Source organism: Lutzomyia longipalpis, chromosome 1 (assembly GCF_024334085.1).
Source record: "Lutzomyia longipalpis isolate SR_M1_2022 chromosome 1, ASM2433408v1".
Lineage (NCBI taxonomy): Eukaryota > Metazoa > Arthropoda > Insecta > Diptera > Psychodidae > Lutzomyia > Lutzomyia longipalpis.
In genome coordinates this window covers 6,861,139-6,882,992 of record NC_074707.1, presented here as the reverse complement: position 1 = coordinate 6,882,992, position 21,854 = coordinate 6,861,139, and the positions used below count along the sequence as shown (strand labels likewise).

Here is a 21,854-nt window from a genome sequence, read left to right as displayed (position 1 = left end):
TTTATAGGAGCTGGCTGAAATTGTTCAAATAAAAATTAAGTGGGTAAAATCAGGAGCAACGACTGCATCTAGTACAGATTTAATTTGTTTAGCTAATACAATTAATCTTTTGCCTGAAATCTTTTATTTTTTAAATTTAATTTCCGTCATTGCAAATGCATTTAGTAAAAGGGAAATTACTAGATTTTTCTTTATTTAAAATTGTTTCAAGAGGAGCACATTGACATAAATTTTCCCCACCAAATATGCCCCCACTTTCGGTATGCTCAGTCTGAGCGGTCTGTGAGAGGCCCATTGAGAAGGAAAAAAAAATAAAGTGTTTTGTGTGTGTTTGCCTCTCCAGAAGCGGGCGCGATTTGGTAGTCAGTATGAGGAGCATGTGGTTCAGTATCCATTGAATCGTCGTGGTGATGAAAGTGCACCCATAAGGCGCAAGAGCTGTTTGTGAAGAGAGTGCAGCTCGTGTGATATAAATAATATCCCGAATTTTTGGGAAGTGTTGAGACGTAAAATTTGCACTTTAGTCCCACGAAAAGTTTCGTGAAAAGGGCCTGTATTCACGGTACATACACGTGAGCGCCATGGAGGCCCCGACCGCGAGTGAATCCGGTTTAAAGCCAATCATTCTCGATGAATTGACCAAAATTGGCACTTCTGGACCATGGCTTTGGTACACACAAAAATATTCCACATTTTTTTTGTTGAAATTCTTCTCCCAAAAAATGAATTTTAATTTAAAGAAAAAATTGTGCAAATGATCAGTTTTACGAATAATTGATGTGATTTCTCGTTCACGTGAGAACCTCTTGAGAGATTCTGTGAATTCGGTCTTCCTTGACAACGAAAAACTCTCAATGGTGCATCTCTGCAGAGAATAATTCAAGAGGAATCATTTTAGATTGAAGTGGAGAATTTTTCTTTTGTTGATAATGCTGAATTATGATTTGTTCATGTCGGCGCGGGGTCTCTCTCAGATGCGATTGCCAAGTAAATGTAATAAGCTAAATCCGTTCTATTGTGTCTCAATAAGCGTAAAGTAAGGAAATGGGAATTTTCGGTGTAACCACAGAAGTGTCTCAGAGAGATATTCAAAAAAATCTTCTTCCACGATGCGCGCGCGCGTCTCTTCCCAAAAAGATCAAAAGGTACATACACACGAGGTTTTTGTTATTGGATGATCTCTAATTTTACGTTGTCGCCACAATTGTTCTGTTGTACACGTCTACAATACAAAGAGGAAGTATTTCCAGAACTATAAATAAGAATTCCTACTGCTTGTGACTCCTTAAGAATTTATTGATAAACATACCCGATAAATGTTCTACAACGCGGTGCCCCTCTGCTCTTTTAAACTGGATCATTGCGATAGGGTGTTACACGTACTCTTAACTTTCTCAATTCCACGGATCTTGTATTTGTGATGACCCCATAAAGGTCACGTGTGTCGTGAACCTGATAAGATGACAATTCTATAAGCTAAAACATCACGTCTTGCATATGAGGAGTATTTCGTGAACTGATCATTTTGTGCTTTTTCTTTATGCTTTCATACCCCCCAACATCAATCAAAAGCGAAAAAAAAGAAAAATAGAAAGAAGTTTTCTTCTCTGTTGATATTTAGGAAAATATTCATCTTATGTGTCACACCGAATATTCTCAATGGATTTCACGTATCATCGTACGTTTTCCTGGGAGCCCTCCCTGAATCCTATTACTGTGTCGTGCCTGAGCTTTTGGCAGCCGGATGGACACCTGAACAAATGAGGAACATCTCAACACCCGGGTGAGCTTGAATGAATCACATTTAATACAATATTATTGGGACTTAATGATTAATTTCCTCAATTTCCCTGAATAATGATGGTTCTGATAATATTGGGGAAAATTAGGTGAAAATTTACAACATGCAAAGGATGATTAAATAAATTTGGGAAATAATTCGGAAATAAAAATTTACAGAGAATACATTTTTTTAAAGAAACTTTCTGTCCAGTAAACTTTCTGAATAGACCATTCTCAAAAGTAAAGGAGTTTTTTTTTCTTCAAAACTTTGCGTGATCTGTCTTTATTCAGACAGGCCTCTATCAAGAGGTGAACATCTGGCAAATATCTGAATTAAATAATAATAATAATTTGGAATTACATTGAAGTAAGAGCTATTATAATTATGAGCCCTTAAATTAAGCTTTTAGTTTGAAGTCGATTAATTTGAGCTTTTATGAAATTTTGGGGCCAATTTTGACAAAAATCTTTCTTCTTTTCTTACAACTTATAAGTCCAATTCTATAAAAAATCTTATAAAATTTTGACAGTTTCTTTTTTTTATTAATTTAAAGGAAAATTACTTTTTCAGGGCTCTTAAAATATCTTTCTAACTGTTTTCTGGGACATCAAATTATTGGTTTTTATTTTATGGAATATCAAGAACGATTTTAAAATATCAACTCTCAAAATCTTTCAACTTTTAAATTTTAAGAAAAGAAAATTTTTTAACATAATTTTCCCCATATCTCTGTCAGGAAAAATTTTCCAATCTGTGATAGTTCAAGGATCTTGAGATATTTTCCATCTCTTTTCAATTAATTTTACGATATCATTAAAATTTAATTAAATTAGAATTGAAAAAAAAAAACAGAATGACACTGTTTAAGGCTAAAGTACTAATCAAAGTAAACAAATATTTAAAATAATCATTAAAATGTAAAAATATCTTGAGGATGGAATAAGAAATGGAAAAAATATCCTTTGTCCTTCAATAACAGACTATAAAATAAAGAATTTTATACCAACAGTGTAAAGATCTTTTGTTGTAGATCGTCATTAAGCAAGCATAAAAGTGATAATTAATTAAAATTACATTTTTGGGAATTCTTAATTACTGAAGAAATTACTGCAAATAAGAAAATTTTTAAAGTAAATTTATTTTATCGTAAGTTTTAGTTTTTTTTTACAAAATAAAAACAAAAAACTGAAGATTGTATTGAAAACACTGCGTCATACCTATGCCAAGGACATATTTTTTTTTACCAGCCACACTCCCATTTCAATTCAGAATTGACTGGCAAAAAAAGAGTAAATTGCACTGAATTTCAAATGGCACACATACTAGAAATTTAATGATACACCTCACAGGTCGAGCATTCCAATGTACTAACCCGGCACAGCCAGAGTGGCCGGCTATGTGAAGTGGAAGCACTTGTGGAGATTCTGATGCCAATTCAATGGGCAAAAGTACTTTGTGTTGCTTTCACCTGATAATTCTTTTTTTCTTTGTGTGGTGTAAAGAAGATGTTAATTGAGACATTGTGAATGAGTGTTTTCTTTTCTTTTAAAAGGCTCAAATTGAGTGTTTGTCCGCAAATTCCTCACAATCTCTAATTTTCAATGTTATCTCTTGTTTGTCTATGATCGTTTATTGAGAATTTTTTTTTTTAAGAAAATGTTCTTCACTTATTATAATTTGCAATGCATTGCCCCATTTTTTTTTAAAAATTACTCTATAGGTCATCATACTTTGGCGGAGGAAGGGGGGGAATGGGTACAATGACACTACATACTATTTAGAGATAACATTTGCTTTTTTACAACTGGATTAATATTATAAGTTGTCATGTCTTTTGAGTTCTCTTTTTTTTCTTACTTTATATACATACATAATGTGAAGACTGTTAAATAATATGTTGCAAAATTTTCAATATTAAATTAATCGCGTCATATTAATTTATCGTTCTTATCGTAAATTTTTTTTATCAATAAAAATAAATTGACAAATTAAGTTATTTAAGCAGGTATCCTACTGCAGAGACACTACTCCGCATACCAGTTTTAACCAATTGCTCAGATGAGATTGGAATTTCGTGAATTTCACACTACAAGCTGCAAATATTTTGCACAAATAACCACCCACAAGCTTTTGAGCTTTGAAGCTGTAGCAAAAACATTATTTTTTGCCTTCTCTGTAATTAATAAACTAGGAACAATATTTCTCACTCTGAGATTTTCTAACAAGAAAATTGAGAAGTTTAAATGCTCAAGAATGCGTCTGACATTGTCGCGCACGATTAATTCATTTCCACGTGCTCAATGGGAAGGTTTTTTTGGAATTAATCTAGCCCTGAAATAGACGTGCTTGAAATATTTTTTTAAATTAAAAATGTCTTTTAACTTGTTGCAGGAATACTCTGCCAGCACATAGCTGTGGGATCCTCAATTGGAACTACACACAATTGAGTGAAATGGACATTGAGGAAGCATTCCACTATGTTCAGGATCTCACACAGCCTGACACGGTGCCCTGTAAGCATCATCCTGCGAACTACTACACCTACGAACAGGATGAGGGGGTGTCAATTGTCACCGAATGGGATCTTGTGTGTGAAAATAATGTCTGGCGCACAACAGTACAGGTTGGCCTGAGTATTGGGAAGTTTATTGGAGCCTCACTCTTTGGTGTTATTTCGGATAAATTTGGCCGGAAGACAGCCTTTGTGGGAGGTGCGTTTCTCTATTTAGTCAGTGGCTTCCTCACTGTCTTCACACAAAACTATTTCCTCTTCCTTCTGGGAAGGATTGGACTGGGAAGCTCAGCTTCCGGGCTGTTTTACGCAGCTTTCACGCTTTGTAAGTTAATATTTTAAATTTCAAAATTTATTTGCAAATTAACAAAAAAATTGATTTTCGAAACTTTTAGTGACTGAAAACATCGCTCTGAAGCACAGATCGTGGATGAGCATCATGTTTACCATCTCCTACCCAACTGGGATGCTAATCTTGACACTTTTTGCGTATTTCTTGCCCATGTGGCGATCCCTACAGCTAGCTCTTATCCTCCCGGGACTTCTGCTAATTGTTCACTGCTAGTAAGTTCTCAAAATTGCCCGAATTTCTTCTCAAATTAATCTCTTTTTTCACTCTTAGTTTCCTGGACGAATCGCCTCGATGGCTCGTTAGCAAGAATCGCGAGAAGAGAGCCTACACAATTGTCTTCGGGAAGAAGCCCAATGTGGATCTAATCTTCAAAGCATCGAAGAAAGTAGATGAACCTGCAATTGGAGATAGTGAAGCTCCACCTTCAAATATTGCAACAAAATTGCGAAATTCTTTCCGGGAATTCGCAGGGCTGTTTAGCACGTGGACCCTTCGGAAGAGAATCCTCATTTGCTACTTTGTATGGTGCGTCACATCCATGTCCTACTACATTACGGCAATCAATGCAGATAATTTGTCTGCAAATAGATACCTCTATGTGGCTTTTACGGGTCTTGTGGACATACCCGCGTACATCATTCCCATTTTCATTTTAAAGTACACGGGCAGGAGGATGTCGTCGTTTGGACTCTACCTAGCGGCAGGATTGAGTTTACTTGCAGTTTTAGCAATTCCCAAAGGTGAGCTCTTCTGGCTCCTTCCGGGGACGTCGAGATGAATCTGACGCTCCTGGAAGGAACAGAAACTTCCAAAAAAAGTTCTTAAACACAAAATTTTGAAAAAAAAAATGAAAATTAATTTTATTCTAATCCCAAAATGCTTAGAACAATCAACACTCATTGTGGCTTTTGCAATGTTTGGCCGTTTTGGCATCAGCGCTGTGTATGCTGTGCTCACCCTGCACACAGCTGAGCTCTTCCCCACGGAGATTCGAAACTCTGCCCTTGGAACGAGTTCAACAATGGCCCATGTTGGATCAATGGCAGCTCCCTACATTGTTGATCTCCTCGGTTTGATTGCATGGTACATCCCAACGACAATCTGCGGTGCATCCATCCTCCTTGCGGGCTTCCTGTCGCTCCTGCAGCCTGAAACAGCTAATCGTGATCTACGGGATCACGTCCAGCAGGAGGATGAGGAGAAAAAAGCATCAGCATAGTGATTTTCCACCATTTTTTTTTATTATTTTCATTACAATCAAAATGTAACGTATATTACATCGCATGTGTCACTCTTTCATGATTTTCTCAATCCACTCCATGTGATGCTGCACTGTGGTGTAGACTCCGGGATTCCCTGGTACTCCACATGATGATCCATATGAGACAACCCCCACGAGGAGACCACTGCAAATTAACCCCGATCCCGAATCTCCTTGACAGGCATCTGTGTGCCCGCCACCAGCACAAAACATCCCCAGATTGTAGTCTGGAGCATAGGGAACGAGTGCTTCGGCACATGCCTCAGCCGTTTGAATTTCAATAGGCGCTTCTCTGAATTGTGCAGAAATCTCCCGAAGAAACTCTACAGATCCATACCCGAATATTGAGCAATCGCTGTACTCTGTCACTGGCACTGGATTATGTGGAAGGCCCACATTTCCCGGGAGATCTGTATAAGCCTCCGGAAGACGTATTAAAGCAATATCATTCGAATATGTAATCGTATCGAATGGAAGGAAGTGAATTTCGTTGATTTCTATAAGTTTTTGCGGATCCTCGTAGAGATTTTTGCTTCCAATTTCAACGAAAATGTCGTGTCTGAGAGCAGAAATAATTTACTTTTTATTGAGAAGGGTTTAAGGATAGTTCAGGTAATTTTTTTTTTCAAATTGCCTAAAGATCTTTCTATTCAAATAAACTTTGCATAGAAGCTTCACAAAAATGGAAGAAATGAGTCAAGAGAGATCCAACCAATGAAAATTCAGATTTAATTTATTAACCCCGCATATAGCCCTAGATGTTGCGCGCTGTGAAAAGTGCCCATAGTGATGATGATAATTTATTAACCAATCATGAGAGAGCTCCTAATTCTTCTTCTTTTTCATGGATATTTCAATAAAACTGGTGGAATCTCAGTGCAAAGTAACTTTGAATGGAGTATTTAAAATTTCTCTTAAAGACAACGCATACATCCTTTAAAAAATACAAAGAAAAAATTACTTTTCATGCATATTGATGGTCAAACAGTGCGATGCTGTTACAATCCACCCATTTCCCACATAAGTTCCACCACAAAAATGCATTGGATGCCCAGTCTTGTTAAGAATTTGCATTGAAACAGCTGAAAGAAGTTTTTCTGCGGGGAAAATAAACACATCACTAAATACTCTCAAATATTGGCTCAACAGCCTCCCAATTCCGTATCTGCTGTACCTTCATTTTCTACCGCACTTCCACCAACAATGCGTTTAACTCTCTTTAAACTACATTGAACTTGATAGGTCAGCAGGGAGAGAACTAACACGGACAGTATGTACTTCAATTGAAGGTACATTTTTTTAAACTGATGGAACATCTTTTTTTTTGGTATGAAAATTCAATGATAGACTTTACTTTTATTTCATCTTCTCTTACACATGGACACTTGTTCAAATATTCCAATTAAAAAAAACAAAAAGATCGTCATATGGCGTAAGAAATAAGAAAATATAGAGAATTCAATAAAATTTCAATAATTTCAACAGAGTAAATTGTACTGTTGTAGTCAAAAAATTAAATGAATTTAAAAAAGAAAGAGAAAAGGATAAGAAATAGAAGCTCACAGTTGAGTTAAAGTTGCGCAATGATATCGGGAATGCTGAGGATGACACGATCTTCTGAATATTGAATCTTCTTCGCCACCATCGCACCGCCCTTTGTGACCTTTTTGAACTTGTTGATGCACTCAGTTGACCATGGTGGCTCAATGCCTGCAAAAAGGGTGAGAGAAAAAAGGATTAATTTCATCTGTTTCAAAAAAAGGAATTTTTTTTTGCAAAACATCTACCTTCAATGGAAGCGCAAATGAGGCAGCATTCAGTGATGAATTCCTGTGTCATCTCCCGGATATTCTTGCTGGCGACACTATCAAAGTTTCCGTAATCAATAAAGTGAACAAAGTAGTTGTCATTGTCGATCTTTTCGTCAATTTGCACTCTGTACCACATCTCCTCATCATCCCCATACGCATACTTTGCCATACACACCTCATTGGGACTCGGTGTGTATGGTGTGGAGATCTTATCGTACACCTCCCCCGCGCGTTCCATGAGTTTGGTCAAATTAAACAAATCCGGGAGCGTCATGATGTTCACCTCACCGCGATCGAGACTCGTATCAAGTAGAATGCAAATTTCCACATTTTCCAAGCATGAGAATGTCTTCATGCCAATTGAGTCCATTGTGAACTTGAGTGGTTTGAATTTCTGCACAGCTGCCGCCAAATTCTTCCTGTTCAGGTAATCATTGACGCACTTGCCACCATTGCATTCGGTGAGATAGACGGGAGTGTCAAATTTCAGCGGTTCTCCGTTGTATTTAATTTCCAACGGTGTCATCAGTAGTTCCTCCTTGTACTGAAGATCATCCGGAGAGTCTGGATGGAGTGGTACATCCTGCAGAACCACACGGAAGGCCACACGTGGGAACTTCATCATCTCATCCGGCAATTCTCGGAGGAGTCCCGCATCAATTTCTTCAATATTGCCAAAATCCACATAAATGGCCTGGCACCTCCTTGTCTCCTCATTGTAATTCTTCACAATTACGCGGTAGAAGTGATCACCGCCCGTGGTGATGTCAAAGTAGGGTGCAAGGTAGAGTACATTGGCTTCCGGAGCACCACAAAGCGGCGGAGCTGTCTTTCCCAAATCCATTCCATTTGCCATGATCTCACGCATAATTGGTGTAGTCTCTTGTGATTGAATGTAAACCTTATTGAAGCTTTCCTTCACATTGAAGATTATCATGACTTTGGAGCCACTCTTGGGGAAATCAACGCGACCGAGATCATTCAAATTCTTCGATATCTTCTGGACAGCTGCCTCCTGTGGCACATTATTCTTCTTTGGCGATGTCAGCTCCATAATACTCCCAAGTCCTCTGGCACTCATCCCACCATTGCTCATCCGTCCACTGTTTCCCTCTTCCCTGGCACCTCCAGCACTGTTAATCGTCTCCTTATTTGTCTTCTCATTGACACTCCCTCCGCTGGTGTTCAATCTATTGGTGATTCCTCCACTTGTATTGGCTCCGCTGGTATTGCCCTTATTGCTCACCCTTCCGCTAATGTTTGATTTATTGCTCATTGCTCCAGCACTATTAATCCTCCCCCTATTCATCTCACCACCATTCACCATTGCGGGAGAACTCTTCAGCATCATTGTCTTCTGTTCCTGAGTAACTTGGAAATTTTCCTCACTCACAGAATCATTGGATGTGGTGGGTTTGCTCGGTGAGGTAATATCATTGAAGGAGGATGTCTGCTGAAGCATATTCAGGATGAGCTTATCATCGGCATAAGGTATGAGGGACCTAGAATCAATAGTCCTGTTAATTTATTACTAAAAGTTACCACTAAACTACTCCTAATAATTTTTTTAAGGTCTGTTTGTCATCATTTTTTTCATCATGCACAGAAAATCAACAAAAAATAGAAAATGGTTCGACTCTAACAAAAAAGTAAACAGTGAGAAAGGACAATCATAAAACAGCATGAGATGAGATATTTTTTTGCTTTTCAAGCACATAAGATGGCAATAAAATCATCTTTCTTCCCTTTCTTTCTTTCTTCATCTTTGTTCTTTCAACGGAATCACGAAGAATGGAGCGAAAGAGATAAAATTTTAACGCTTTGATTTTTTCTTTTGGAAATAAGAAAATTATGAAATATTTTTTTTACTCAATCGAATGAAAATTTAAAGAAATATAAGAGAAAATTTAAGTATTTTTTGTACACAAATACCAGCTTGAAAGGGGATTGATTTTACTGTTATATTGCTTCCAGGAAAGGTAGCTTTGAAGCTTCAATATTCTGTATAGAAATTCGGAATTTCCGGCATATCTATTTTTCTTATCCACCACGTGCTCCCTCCATGTTTGTTATTTTTAAAAGTATTATTTTACAGGATAATGCAAAACTCCCCAAATTATTCCCACAAGAGCCCCCATATAAAAAAGTTCCGGAAATATTGGGGAAAAAGTCAATGTACTCACGGCATTCGACGACAAATCTTCCGGTGGGCGTTCCAATCATTTTTCTGGCAATCCGGAGAGCAATAAGGATCCCTGCATCGTTCACACATGAGGCGTGCCTGCTTCTTGCACAGCACACACGTCGGTAGATTCGAGACAATCATGTTCTGCTGACTCTGATTCAATGGAGATACGATGATGCTCTCTTTGCTCGACTTCTTCTGTGAGTTCCTGTAGGCGTGGGTAGAAAGGAAAGTTAGAAAACGTCAATTCCGGCGGAAATCTCATGTGACAACTGAACAACAAACCTGTTCCTGAACTTTCTCTCTTTATCTTCGTCGCAATGTCTCGCGGTATATTCAATACCCGGCGCACTATTAACTTCTTCAATAGCTTTCTCACAGGCAGCTTTAGTTTTGTACTCCACATAAATGAATGGGGTTGGATGATCATTTTCTAGTCTCTTATAATGTATCCAACCCTTTGGCAGAATATACTTGAAGGAATTATCCTCCTTCTTGACATTATCAAGAACAATCTGTGGCATTGTGGTGCAGATGCCGGCAAAAACTAAACTCACAAAATTGTAAATTCCCTCAAAATCCGGAAGAATAGTGCGAAATTTTGAGGTTAGGAAAATGCAAAACAAGTTTTTTGCACAATTGTACGGGAATTCCGCCGAAATTCTTCACGATTTCTCAACAAGGACGATAAAAGAACAATTCCTACTTACGATGAACTAGTTAACAATGCGCTTTAATACTTAAAATTAGTTGAAAACTTTAATATTTTTGCGGAGAAGTGCAAAAAAGCCGCCGACTCCTGTAATTTCTCTGTGATTTATGAAATTCCTTTGCGCCTCTGGTGGACACGAAAAGAAACTCACTGCACTGTGTCAACTGGCTACTGCAACGCCATCCATGTCTAGCGTCACGGATTTTACCTTTCCTTCGCCCAAAAGTATGCAAATTGGCAATAAAACCGTTGCAAATAGATTTTAATCACTTTCATTAAAATTAAAGAAATAAATCATCATTAAAAATTAATCAAAAGTCTCAAGAAAAAAGTAAAAAGAATCATTTTAATTTAAGCATATTTTATTGGAAAAATTATCATTTCTGTAAGTATATTTTACAACTTACAAATTAATACGATATTTCACCTAATTTAATTGAATTTTAATCATCTCTTTTCTTCTGTACAGCGTCTAAAACTAGTAAGGGTTTCTCTATCGTGTTTTATATGCACTCATTTTATTTCTTACGATATTTTTTTTATTGTCTTTTGAAGGCGCACAGAAAATGAAAATTAACATCTCTTTTTCCACCCTGAAAAAATCTGCTACCTGCAGCAGAATTTTCTTTTCTTTTATTAATTAATTTCTCATTATTCTTGCCAATTTTTGTTTCTTTTTTAAGCACAAGCAGTGCAAAGTTTTCAACATTTGGCTCTGCATTAAAATTTAATTTTTCTTTCTTTTTTTTGATAAAATAATTCATTTCAATTTTAATTTAAAAAAAAATTCATACTAATCCACAAGGTTTTAGAGAATAGAAAAAATTGTGCTAGAAAAATAGACCAATTAATTTAAATTTCAAAAAAAAAAAAAAATAAAATTTTAGATTAGATTTTCTTTGTACAATCCAATTGATTAAAATGCAAGATTTTGCAATGAATCCAACATTTATTTTTGAGAAAGAATTTGCCTCTACGAAAATTAAATAATTTGACTTCTTTTCAACAATGTTAGAAGAATTTATTTTTTTGTGATACAATTTCAGGACATTGGCTAACCTGAAGGGCAGTTTCTTTTTAATAAGTCTCTTAAAGAATGCAATCGCATCTTGTTCTCACACTTTTACATGAAGAAAAAAAATATAAAATTGAATATAGAAAAAACAACTCTTCAAACGACATAAAATCTAGAATAAAAGGAACGCTCACACTGCACAAAACATAATGATTATTTTTCTTCTTTTTTTAAGTTATTAATTTTCTTCTACGCGCCAGGTACTTTCCAATTTGGAAACCATTTTTTTTTTATCAAAGTCAATTTAATGTTTCTTTTTTTTTACTTTATGTTCCTTTCGCATGTTGTCCCATATTATTTCTTTCTGTCTTTTTTTTACATCACAATCATTTATTTTTTTTAATTAAACTTTTTAGAACAAATATTCCCTAAACATTTCCTAAATACATTTATATATAAATTTCTATTGTTGCACTAGCGAATTTTCTTTAAATTATTATCTTGTTTTTTTTTTTATAAAGTTATCAAAAATTGGGCTTCACAAAAAATATCTTATTTATCATCTTTCTCTTTCAAATGTGAAGCTGACAGAATTTATAATTTTTCTCATGAATTAAAATTAAATGCTTTTTTGTGTGTGTGGGGAGAAAAGCAATGTTTATAATTAATTATAAAATCGAATTGTAAGTCTTGTAGATGATCTTTGATTTTTTTTTCTTTTCGTCTTATCTCTTTCTCATTTTATCTTCCTTTTCTTTCTTCTTTTGTTTTTCTCTTGAAAATGTAAACCAAATAAATGAAGGACAATTTTGTGCCTAAAACTTATAACAAAAAATTTCCCTTTAAGCCATTTTATAAATCTTCTTTCACATCACAGATAAATTATTATTTTGCGCGACTTATCTTCCTCTCCATTGGACATGGCAGTTTAAGGAGAAAAAAAACTAATTAAAAAAATGAACTAATAAATGCAGAGAGAGAGAAAGATTCTTGGTTTGTCTTATAAAAAAAAACCCCTAAGTGTATAAAAAAGAGCCTCAAAGCTTTCTCCCCATTCGTGTTTTTTTTTGTGTGAAATTGAAGTAGAAAAAAGGATCCTCTATTCTGTACAATATACTATTAAATTTTGTATGTGTGTGTGTGTGGGTTTTGTTAAATTAAACTATAAACTAAATTATTTTCTAAAGATATTTGCACTTCGAAGTTGATTTTATCCCTGACATGAGAGCGCCAAAGATAATGCTCATGTTGTTGAATGATCTTTTCTTTTTTGTATGCCCAAGATCTCACACGAGATTAACTCTTCATCTTTCCTTTCTTTTCTTTTTTTTTTAATTGGAATCTGGGATAAATTGCATTTTCCAGATATAAAATTTATATATATAAAAAAGGGGAAAAACAACAAAAATAAGCGCACTGTTTTCGGAGTCACTTGCTCACAACAAAATCTCTCACCTTTTTCTCACTTATTTTGCGATCTTTCATTGTTTTTTTTAGAGCATTAACCGCGATCTTGACTTCATAAGTCTATTGGTTGATGTGACTTTACCATCTCCAGTCCAGCTCTTTGATTTGGCCCGGAAATTTTTGTACTCTTCACAATATCCTGGATCAAGCATTTGTCTGTACGATCGTGGTTCGCACAGATCAGGGTATGTCTCGTAGAATTCTTTGTAGCCACCGTGAAGGAGGTACATTTCGGGATAGTGAAGAGCTGGATAGGAATCCTCATTGCAGTGTCGATCGTGATTTCGCAGGAAGCGTGATCTACAAGAAATGGTAAAAAAATTTCCAGTAAGATCACACTTTTTTTTGCCGCATGAAGATGGTAAAAACTTACAATTTTGGTCCACGCTCTGAAGAGAATTCACAGTGAAACACCAATATATGCCTCTTTGCATCCCCCATGTCTGCAACTTCAGTCTTTGCTGTTACGAGCTCCTCGAGAATTTGCTCCTGCGTGTAGAGATTCACAGATCCAGCTATGTGACCCCCCTCGTATTCATACGGATAGCGGCAGTCGATAACCTTGAACGTTGCCACGGAATCCCCGTAGCATCCCCTCAGGAGATTTGACATTGTATGCACTGATATTGATTTGAGATCCTTATGACGACCACCCTCGAGTAATGGAAGGCAGAAGGGTTTACTAAAGTCTCCGATTAGATCAGGATTTGTCATAGCTGGTTGGGGAGAAAAGAAGAATTTTAATTAGCCAAATGGGGTATTTAAATAAATTCTGTTAATCTTTCAGGTTCTTCCCAAAAAAGGGGACTCCTTTTTATCCTTAATTATTTACTCTTTTAGGTCAAATCATAAAATTGCACAAGAAGTCGCTGAAAATCCCTCCAAATTGTTTTTGTGCACAACTTTTAACTTCTTAAGAAACTTTTATCCTAAAACTGCACCAAAAGAGGTCACTTCTTGCAATATTTATGCACAACTTTTTCCATATTAAACTTTACAGCGTAATCCTTAAAAATATTTTTCTCAGTTTCACCCAAATTCCTATGAAAATGGGTGATTTGGAAAAACCCTAAAAAGGTCTTTTTGGTTTACCTCCACTAAACTAACCAGACATGCAGGATAATAAAAAAAGACTTAAAAAATACTAATGGGCCCCCAAAAAGAGAGAAATAAATCACTTCTCTATTGAATTTGAAATAAATGAGATTTTCGTTGAAATTTTTTTACAGTAGGTTTTGAAAATTAAAAATAAAATAAAATAATTTTAGAGGATAAAAAATAAAAAAAAAACAAGAAATAGAAAAAAAACTTACATCGACTGAGGGCATTCATGATGACAGTCTCATTGAGTGAGATGGACTTCTTGAGGAGATTCCTCTTGGGCAGATTAATCTTGTTGCGTGCATTCTCTTTGTCTGATTGATGATTGGCAAAGAGTGGCGTGAGCGGGCTCATGTCCATGCTCACGTTGAGCTCACTCTTGTACCGTTTACTCTGCACAGGGCTCCCAACCATTGGTTCAGGTCGCTTAAATGCCTTCGCGCACTCCTCGGAGCGAACAGTTGCGTTCCGCACCATTGACATCCTCAGGGGACTGGGGTATTCTGGTGTTTTCGGTTCGAGCGGTAATCTGGGACTGCTGCTGTCCAATGATGAGTCAACCAACGACAGGCAACGCCGCACGAGTGGCCTCTTCGTCTCTGGGGTGGACCGTAGATTTTTAATGTCTCCACTAATGAGTGAGGTGATATTGCTAGGCATCTGAGATTCGCAATCCATTGTCTCAATGTCAAACAACTCCATGTAGTCATCATCCATGGATTCCATGGAGCCCGATGAGAGGCTGTGGAAAACACGGTATCCCCGGCTATTGGTGGGTGTACGATTGTGTGGGGACATTGTGGTGCTACTTCCGCGGGAGGTTGGGGTCTTTCGTGGAGATGGCTCAATACGCCTGGGTGCAATTGCCAGTGGTTGAGCAAATTCAAAGGCATTCCCCTTGTTTTCGGAGCTCCCATCTGATGCACCGAAACTTGCACTGTACCCACTATCCATGGAATTTGCATCGATCTCCTCAAAGGAGCGCCTTGGGGCTGACTGGGACACCGACACCTCCTCCACAGGCATCACACGGAAACGTGTTGGACTGACTTCTGGCGACAGCAATGCACCCATATCCATGCATGGACTGATGGAGCATGGACGTGGACTAGGTTGGGGACTGCTACCGGCATACAGTGATAGATCCTCCGTTGACATGGCAGATTTCTCCGGGGAATCATAGCTAATGCACAAAGGTGCCAAATTTCCACGTCTACTGCCACGAACGCGACTCTCACCCCGACGCATTGGGGATGATCTTGAGGTGGAATTTAATGTGAATGAATTATTGATGAGGCTGCAAAGAAAAAGAAAAAAATTCATTTAATTTTCTTCATAGCACATTTATATCATTTTCTTGGTTAGAAATTCGCCAGCCAGGAGCATGAGCTGACAGAAGGATACAAAAGGAATAAAATAAAATGGAGGATCACTGAGAAAATTTTACCTGAAACTCATTTCAACCATGATCTTAATGGGACCAAAGACCATCGAGAAATTTTTAAGAAAACACTGAGAAAAATATTAAATAAAATTCTCCCTAATACACGAGCTAGAACCTTTTAGTCCTTAAAATATTCTCTTTTATTTGAGAGAAATCAAGTCGAAATAATACGTCTCACTCAGCACACCGAATTGTGAGGGGTTTCCTCTTGTGACTGTATTTAGAAAATTTTATATGAGAACTGCAGGCCCTTTTTTGCCTCACATTTCTTCCCTCTTCTCTGTGTGTGTGTGTGTGTGTGTTATTCTCTTCACAAGTTTAGGAATGAGAAAGAACGACCCCATAGTGCTGCTGTCTCAAGAAAAAATCCCAACCACAAGTTCAAAATGATTTCTTGGAGATTTTTTTTCGGTGCAGAAAAATTTCTTTTGAGCGCAATTTTATGCCAGAAAGATCATTTTATCTTTAAACTTCCTTGATAAATGTTCCAGCATGCAAATTCCCATGAGTTTATGTTCAAAAACACTGAGTTCCATTCATAAAAATCGGATGACTGTGAGCGCGTAAATATCCATCCAACAGACCCCAAATGTATTCAGCTGGATGACGACGAAGAAAATCCGGCGTGATAATTTTGATAAGAAATCGTATTTTTTGTGTGTACAAATTTTAAAGGAATTACATACAATGTCGCTACACATTTTTGTGCAAATGGCATTTCATTGAGAACAACTGGAGTTGTTGAAGAAGTCGAGAAAAAAAAACGCGACACAGTCTTCATGGAGTTGAGTCAACACAGCCATAAAATTTGAGGGATTTTCGTCTCTGAATTTGTAGGGGAAAGTCCCTGTGCGGCGTGCAATGATAAATGAAGCCAGACGGTACGAGTTTCCTCAATAGGAGGGACGACGGATCATTTACCGCCAAAAAAAAGCATTCAATAAGCATATTGATTCCTGATAGCATGACTCTCTATAAAAGCCATCTTTTCTTGTCTACCACGGATCTTCTTCTTTTCCCGCAGAGAAGAAATTAAATTTTGCTTGGAGAAGGGTTGAAAATTTTTGCCAAATGCGACGAACGTTACACTGTGATAGTACCGCAAGATAAGAGCTACAAAAACGAAAATAGATCATTTTTTTACTAAGCTCGAAGGAGGGTTCATCGTGAGAGGGGCAATATTGCTATTGATTGAAATGATTAATGTATGGGTACGTTAAACATATTTCACAGATTTGCTAATCATTCTATTAAATCTAACTTTTATTTCCTCATAAATACTGGAAACGGCAAAAATTGATTTTTTTACAATTAAAATTGCTAATTTTTAGCGATTCAGCGACGTTTCGCTTTGGTCAATCTTTTTTTCTCACAAAAAAAATTAATTTTAGTGAAAATAAAAATTGAATGAAAAATAGTTTTAATAGCCTACAAACGATAAATATTAACAGAATTAATTTCACAGAAACATTCCAACACATTCTTTCGTGTGATTTTATTCATTTCGCGAGTATTATGCAAAGTCAAAAACCTCATTTTCCTTTTTTTTGTATTAAAATAAATTATCTCGATTTTTTGCTAAATACCCATTCATTGCAGATTCCGCAAACGTCTAGCATTGGCGTCGAAGAGACATTCTGACATACAAAAAAGCCTCGCTTATAACCACATAGACCTACTGAACGAATCGAAAATGAAAATGAATTCTCTCTCTATAATTCTCACAGCTCTGAAAGAAATATTCTTCACACAAGAGCTTGCTGTGAGGTGTTTTAACACATGAATGGATGGGATATATCTACCTATATGTAGAGAGAAATATAGTTGGCACATCCACCGAAGACCACTTTCCATCTCATTTTGCGGAATTTTTTTCTTCATCATTCTCCAACCTCTTCATACCATTAAGTTTGGATTATGGCGCGCAGACACTTGTAGACATATAAAAGGTTATGCACATGGATGGCGAGAAAGGCATAAAAAATGTGTGAATAAGGTTCACCATGGATGGATGTAGAGATCACGGTGAATAAAAGAGATTTCCTGCCACACTTTAAATGTATCTTGTTAAGCAAATAATTCATTTTGTCACAGTCTAGAGACCCGATAGAGCTCCTCGCGAGCAATCTCATTAGTCTATTGGCGCAAATAGTGGTTTAGCAGTGCAAAGAGTCAGCTCAGTCGGCAGAGCCAGCAAATAGACATGACCTATACCAATTTCTGTGGTTAAATTCGAAATGTGGAGTAATAATCTGAAAGTTTCAATAAGACAGTTTTTTCTTATTCTTATTTATTAGCCCAGAAATTGTATGTCCAGCAGTGTGGCCGCAATCAACCCAGAGAGACATGAGAGAGAGTTCATTACATCTGTGCATAAAATACATCAAATTGTGTACATGGTATAGTTATTTAATTGAAAAAGAATATAAACGCAGCAGAGACATACATGTAGTGTTGAATCCCTTGTATTGAATATCCCTTATTTACCGCAAACTCCGTCACACAAGACAACTTTTTCCCCAACTCTTCAGCTGTCTTCAATATATTTTCGCTTTTGTTCAGTGCACTCTGAGACGGTCTTTTTCCTTAATTATCATTTCTCCGTGTTATGTACAATAAATAGTTTTTCCACAAAAGGTAGGTTGTATATAAAATGGCGCACAGAGGGGTCGTCGTCGTAGGATGAAATGCTATTGTTAGTGCTATCATTTTATGCGATCGCAACTAAATTATGATAATTATGTAAATAATTCAAGAAAAGGGAGAAGACTCTGTTGAAAAAAATAAATAAATAAGAAATAAAAAGAACAAGAGGGAGGAAGTTTATGTACATAATATGCTGCGGAGAGTTTCTCTGCTCTTCAGTGATATGAAATGTAGTGAGGAAATTCAAGGAGAGACTTTTGATAAAAATTCTTCAACGCAATTTCTAATCATTCGCTGAATGCACAAAATACTGCATAAGAAAAAAAAATTAAACAAAAAATATTCCATACCTTGTGCACTCACAAACATCGCAAGGATCTTGAGCAATTCCTTCCCACATGATGAAAAATGTTGCAATAAACTCTTATGTTTGAACACTTTGTTAAATTTTTTTTGTTAATCCTTTAGGGTCCTCTTTTCTCTCAATTTCACCGAACTATATGTTATATGTAATCATTTATGAAATTTTGGTATGGTATAGAATATGCAAAATATTATTTAAAAAAAAAGTCTTTTCTCTCCTTAAAAGATTCGTAGCTTTTCACTAAAACACCACATCCATTCTTTTTTTTGGGAATTAAAAATTGAAGTCTTTTGTTTTCACTTGAAGTGTTTTTTGCATTTTTTTGATAAAATATATAAAAATTTTTTGAGTTAAAATGTTTTTTTTTATCGTCTCAACTCGACACACAATTTACTGGCCCTCATTGGCCATTGTCGTCACAACGAAAATTGAGTCCGGTGTGCACTCAACATCAGTCACTGAACAACTGAAGACATTATTTGTCCGTTGGAGTCCTGTGTGAAGAGTTCTGTGTACCACAAAACTCACCACCGCACCGGAATATTCCAGTTGTTTGCTTCTAAATAGAGTCACCGCGACGAAATGTTGAACCCGACTGCCGGCTTTGAGTATACAACCCGAGGATTTTATCATTTCTCCCCACTCTCGGGCTAACAACCACCACCTCAGATGTAGCACACGCACATCTTCCTCGATCCCATGGAGAGAATATGTAGCAACATTATGTACTATGTAATTCCCTTATGTTCATGTTTTTATTCAATTTGGGACATCATACATAATACTTGCTATATAGAAATACATATCCCAACAATAAATCAGAAGATCACTTCTCTAAAGAACTTTCAGGGGTTTTTTCTTCTTATGAAAAATTATTTACTCAGAACATCACAAATTTCCACGCTTATGCACAAGTTGCAACATAATCATACCGCATACAATTTACCTGGCACCTTTCTTTACCTCAAATAAATAAATAGGTACATAGTCAGTTGCCAAGGTAATTAGTATCTCTCTACCCCAAAAACTCTAAGGGTTGAGCAGCTCTACGATGCAATAACTAAATGACTTCTTGAGAAAATTGTTTTAAGGAAAATGAGGTGTGTCTATGTTGAACTAAATAATATTAAATATTCTCGCCTGGTGAGTATATAAGCAAAGTCGACTGTATGCCGGGAAAGCATCCACACTGTTGGGTAATGGCCGATCTGCAAAAGGCAGAAGAAGCCGCCAAGAGGTATTTTCCCTCCATTTGAACACAGGGTGTTAGAAAGTCTCTGTACATAAAATAAATTTCAAATTAAAAAAATATTCTTTGGAATAGATAACAAAAATTCAAAAATTAAGTTTCTTCTACTTTTGATCATTTTTTGATTACTGTGTAATTAAAGAATTATCTAAAAGATAATATAATTTGCAAAATAGTTTTTGAAAGTTTTTCCTATCGGGTGATCAGTATCTATTAATCGACAAAAATTCACTTGAAAGGGTATTTCAACTATTGGCAGGTTAAGAAGTTTGCCATAGTAGTAAGATTTAATTCTTTTATTACAATTTTAATCAAAACCATTTAGTTTCCTATATCGGCTATCTCCGTCAATGTTGATAACCAATCTTTGATAGAGAACAAAGAAAGGGTCTCTTTCTAATTAAATCACAATTTATCCTAACTTTCGGGATAAAGAACGTTTTTTCTAGAATATACATAATATACATAATATTCATAGAAAATTGAAAATGAAAAATTTGCAATTTTCGTCTTTTCTTTCTTATTTATTTTTCCTGCAACGTTTCGATCATGATAGGACCTTCTTCAGGACATCAAACTCTCGTCGCTGATTAATTTCAAAATAGCAAACATCCTTGATTCTATAAACTAATACTATGAAAGTTCTAATCGAATCTGAATATCGGGAAACAAATCTATGTATTCCAATTCAATGGCCCCAGATTAAATTATATAATTTAGAGATCGTTGAAGACTGTGGAATCATCCTATGCCGAAATGGGCGCGAAATATGTGACCTGCAGAAAAAGCCAGACAATACGAATTTACCTCTACATGGTCGGCATTTAGATGTTTTGCCTCTGTATTGGAAGAATTATACCGCCGAAGAGAACCCCTCTATACCATATAAATGAGCACAATATTTACCTGACTGTCCCTCCTTTTACCTATGGGGATATGAAAAATATATGTAGCATATATAGCTTTTTTTTGGTTCAGCAGAAAAGCAACGATATGTAGAGAGAGAACATCAGAAAGCGCAGCGACCTTGTCAATCAGCTGATTGATTTAATATTAAGGGTAGCAGGGGAAGATTGTACTGAGAGAGGCATAATAATGAAAGTGTCTCACTGCAAGACGAAGGGTAGGTTCTTGAGATACACACAGAAGGTACGGAGACATATCACGATATAGGACAGGGGACATACAATATAAATAAGAACAACATATCCCTGTGCTTATGGACTAATGATAAAACAGCCCTTTTTGTCCCATAACCGCTCTACTATATGGCTTAAAGAAAAATTAGAAGAATTATAACGAATCTCTTTTTCCTATTATTTTTTATTCCTTCTTCTTGAGTATGTAAACTTAAATAGCGTAATTGTGATTGTGGCTTTGTGTCAGTGAACATTTGACCTGCTTTCGAGTAAGAAAAATCTCTTCCATTTAGCTGATGTATTGGGATCTTGGTTATTTTTTTGCTGGCGAGGTTAACGTCCAATCAATGTATCGCATACAATTTGCTTACTGATTCCACGCTATCACCCAAAACAATAGACTAATTCATTCTTTAACTATATTTCTATTGCATTGTATAGTTGAGAAAGAAAGAGAGATTGGACATCATGTGCTTCAGCTCATGAAAATTATGTTTCTTTGTAGGTCAATAGAATACAAGATAATGGCTATGTATTGATCTTCTCTTCATTAGGGATTCCATCATTATTATCAGGAGGAGTCCTTTTGTGTTGGCTTGTTTTTTTTTTTGCCAGTAGTCTGGCACCGAAGAAACTTCTGCACGGATTGAATACAATTTTATTTGGCATGAATGAATTCGAGGGATGTGGAAAAAAGCAGCCAAAAGATTCCATGCGAGGGGGATGAGGAAGTAATTTTATTCTATGGGAACCAAACTGACACAGCCAGCTCATGCGACCTCTGATGAACCTCACATCTCTCAGTGAATTTCT

The 21,854-nt window shown here is 36.3% G+C and overlaps 4 protein-coding genes across 8 annotated transcripts in view; 1 reads left to right on the top strand and 3 right to left on the bottom strand.

The window, feature by feature from the left end:
- The first annotated feature begins 328 nt into the window (after positions 1-328).
- On the top strand, positions 329-5,941 carry LOC129797537 (organic cation transporter protein). The gene is made up of 6 exons (XM_055840241.1): positions 329-670; positions 1,622-1,783; positions 4,175-4,620; positions 4,691-4,859; positions 4,918-5,387; positions 5,532-5,941. The coding sequence occupies exons 1-6, from the start codon at positions 582-584 to the stop codon at positions 5,864-5,866; spliced, it is 1,671 nt and encodes a 556-aa protein (XP_055696216.1). The 5' UTR covers positions 329-581; the 3' UTR covers positions 5,867-5,941.
- Positions 5,866-7,122, bottom strand: LOC129797544 (serine protease 55-like). Its single transcript, XM_055840254.1, has 2 exons — positions 6,870-7,122; positions 5,866-6,467 (listed from the first exon to the last, which is right to left on the bottom strand). Exons 1-2 carry the CDS (start codon positions 6,980-6,982, stop codon positions 5,936-5,938), a joined length of 645 nt encoding a protein of 214 aa, XP_055696229.1. The 5' UTR covers positions 6,983-7,122; the 3' UTR covers positions 5,866-5,935.
- Positions 7,123-7,222: 100 nt separating this feature from the next.
- Positions 7,223-10,742, bottom strand: LOC129797514 (uncharacterized). 2 transcript variants are annotated; one of them, XM_055840185.1, is made up of 4 exons: positions 10,190-10,742; positions 9,903-10,112; positions 7,696-9,221; positions 7,223-7,618 (listed from the first exon to the last, which is right to left on the bottom strand). In XM_055840185.1, the coding sequence occupies exons 1-4, from the start codon at positions 10,426-10,428 to the stop codon at positions 7,479-7,481; spliced, it is 2,115 nt and encodes a 704-aa protein (XP_055696160.1). In that variant the 5' UTR covers positions 10,429-10,742; the 3' UTR covers positions 7,223-7,478. The 2 variants fall into 2 exon arrangements, with proteins under 2 accessions (XP_055696160.1, XP_055696151.1); XM_055840176.1 differs by having other exon boundaries at positions 7,696-9,236; positions 10,190-10,739.
- A 405-nt stretch (positions 10,743-11,147) lies between these two features.
- Positions 11,148-21,854, bottom strand: part of LOC129797523 (M-phase inducer phosphatase) — a 53,895-nt gene continuing 43,188 nt past the window's right edge. For 2 of the 4 annotated variants that reach the window (XM_055840199.1, XM_055840209.1), the window contains exons 4-6: positions 14,412-15,496; positions 13,472-13,814; positions 11,148-13,398 (exon numbers count right to left, since the gene is read on the bottom strand). In XM_055840199.1, the coding sequence (XP_055696174.1) occupies positions 13,125-13,398; positions 13,472-13,814; positions 14,412-15,496 (1,702 nt within the window). In that variant the 3' untranslated portion in view covers positions 11,148-13,124. Of the gene's footprint in view, positions 13,399-13,471; positions 13,815-14,411; positions 15,497-15,646; positions 15,855-18,639; positions 19,249-21,854 lie in introns of those variants that run through there. The other 2 variants (XM_055840219.1, XM_055840229.1) reach the window with 2 other exon arrangements.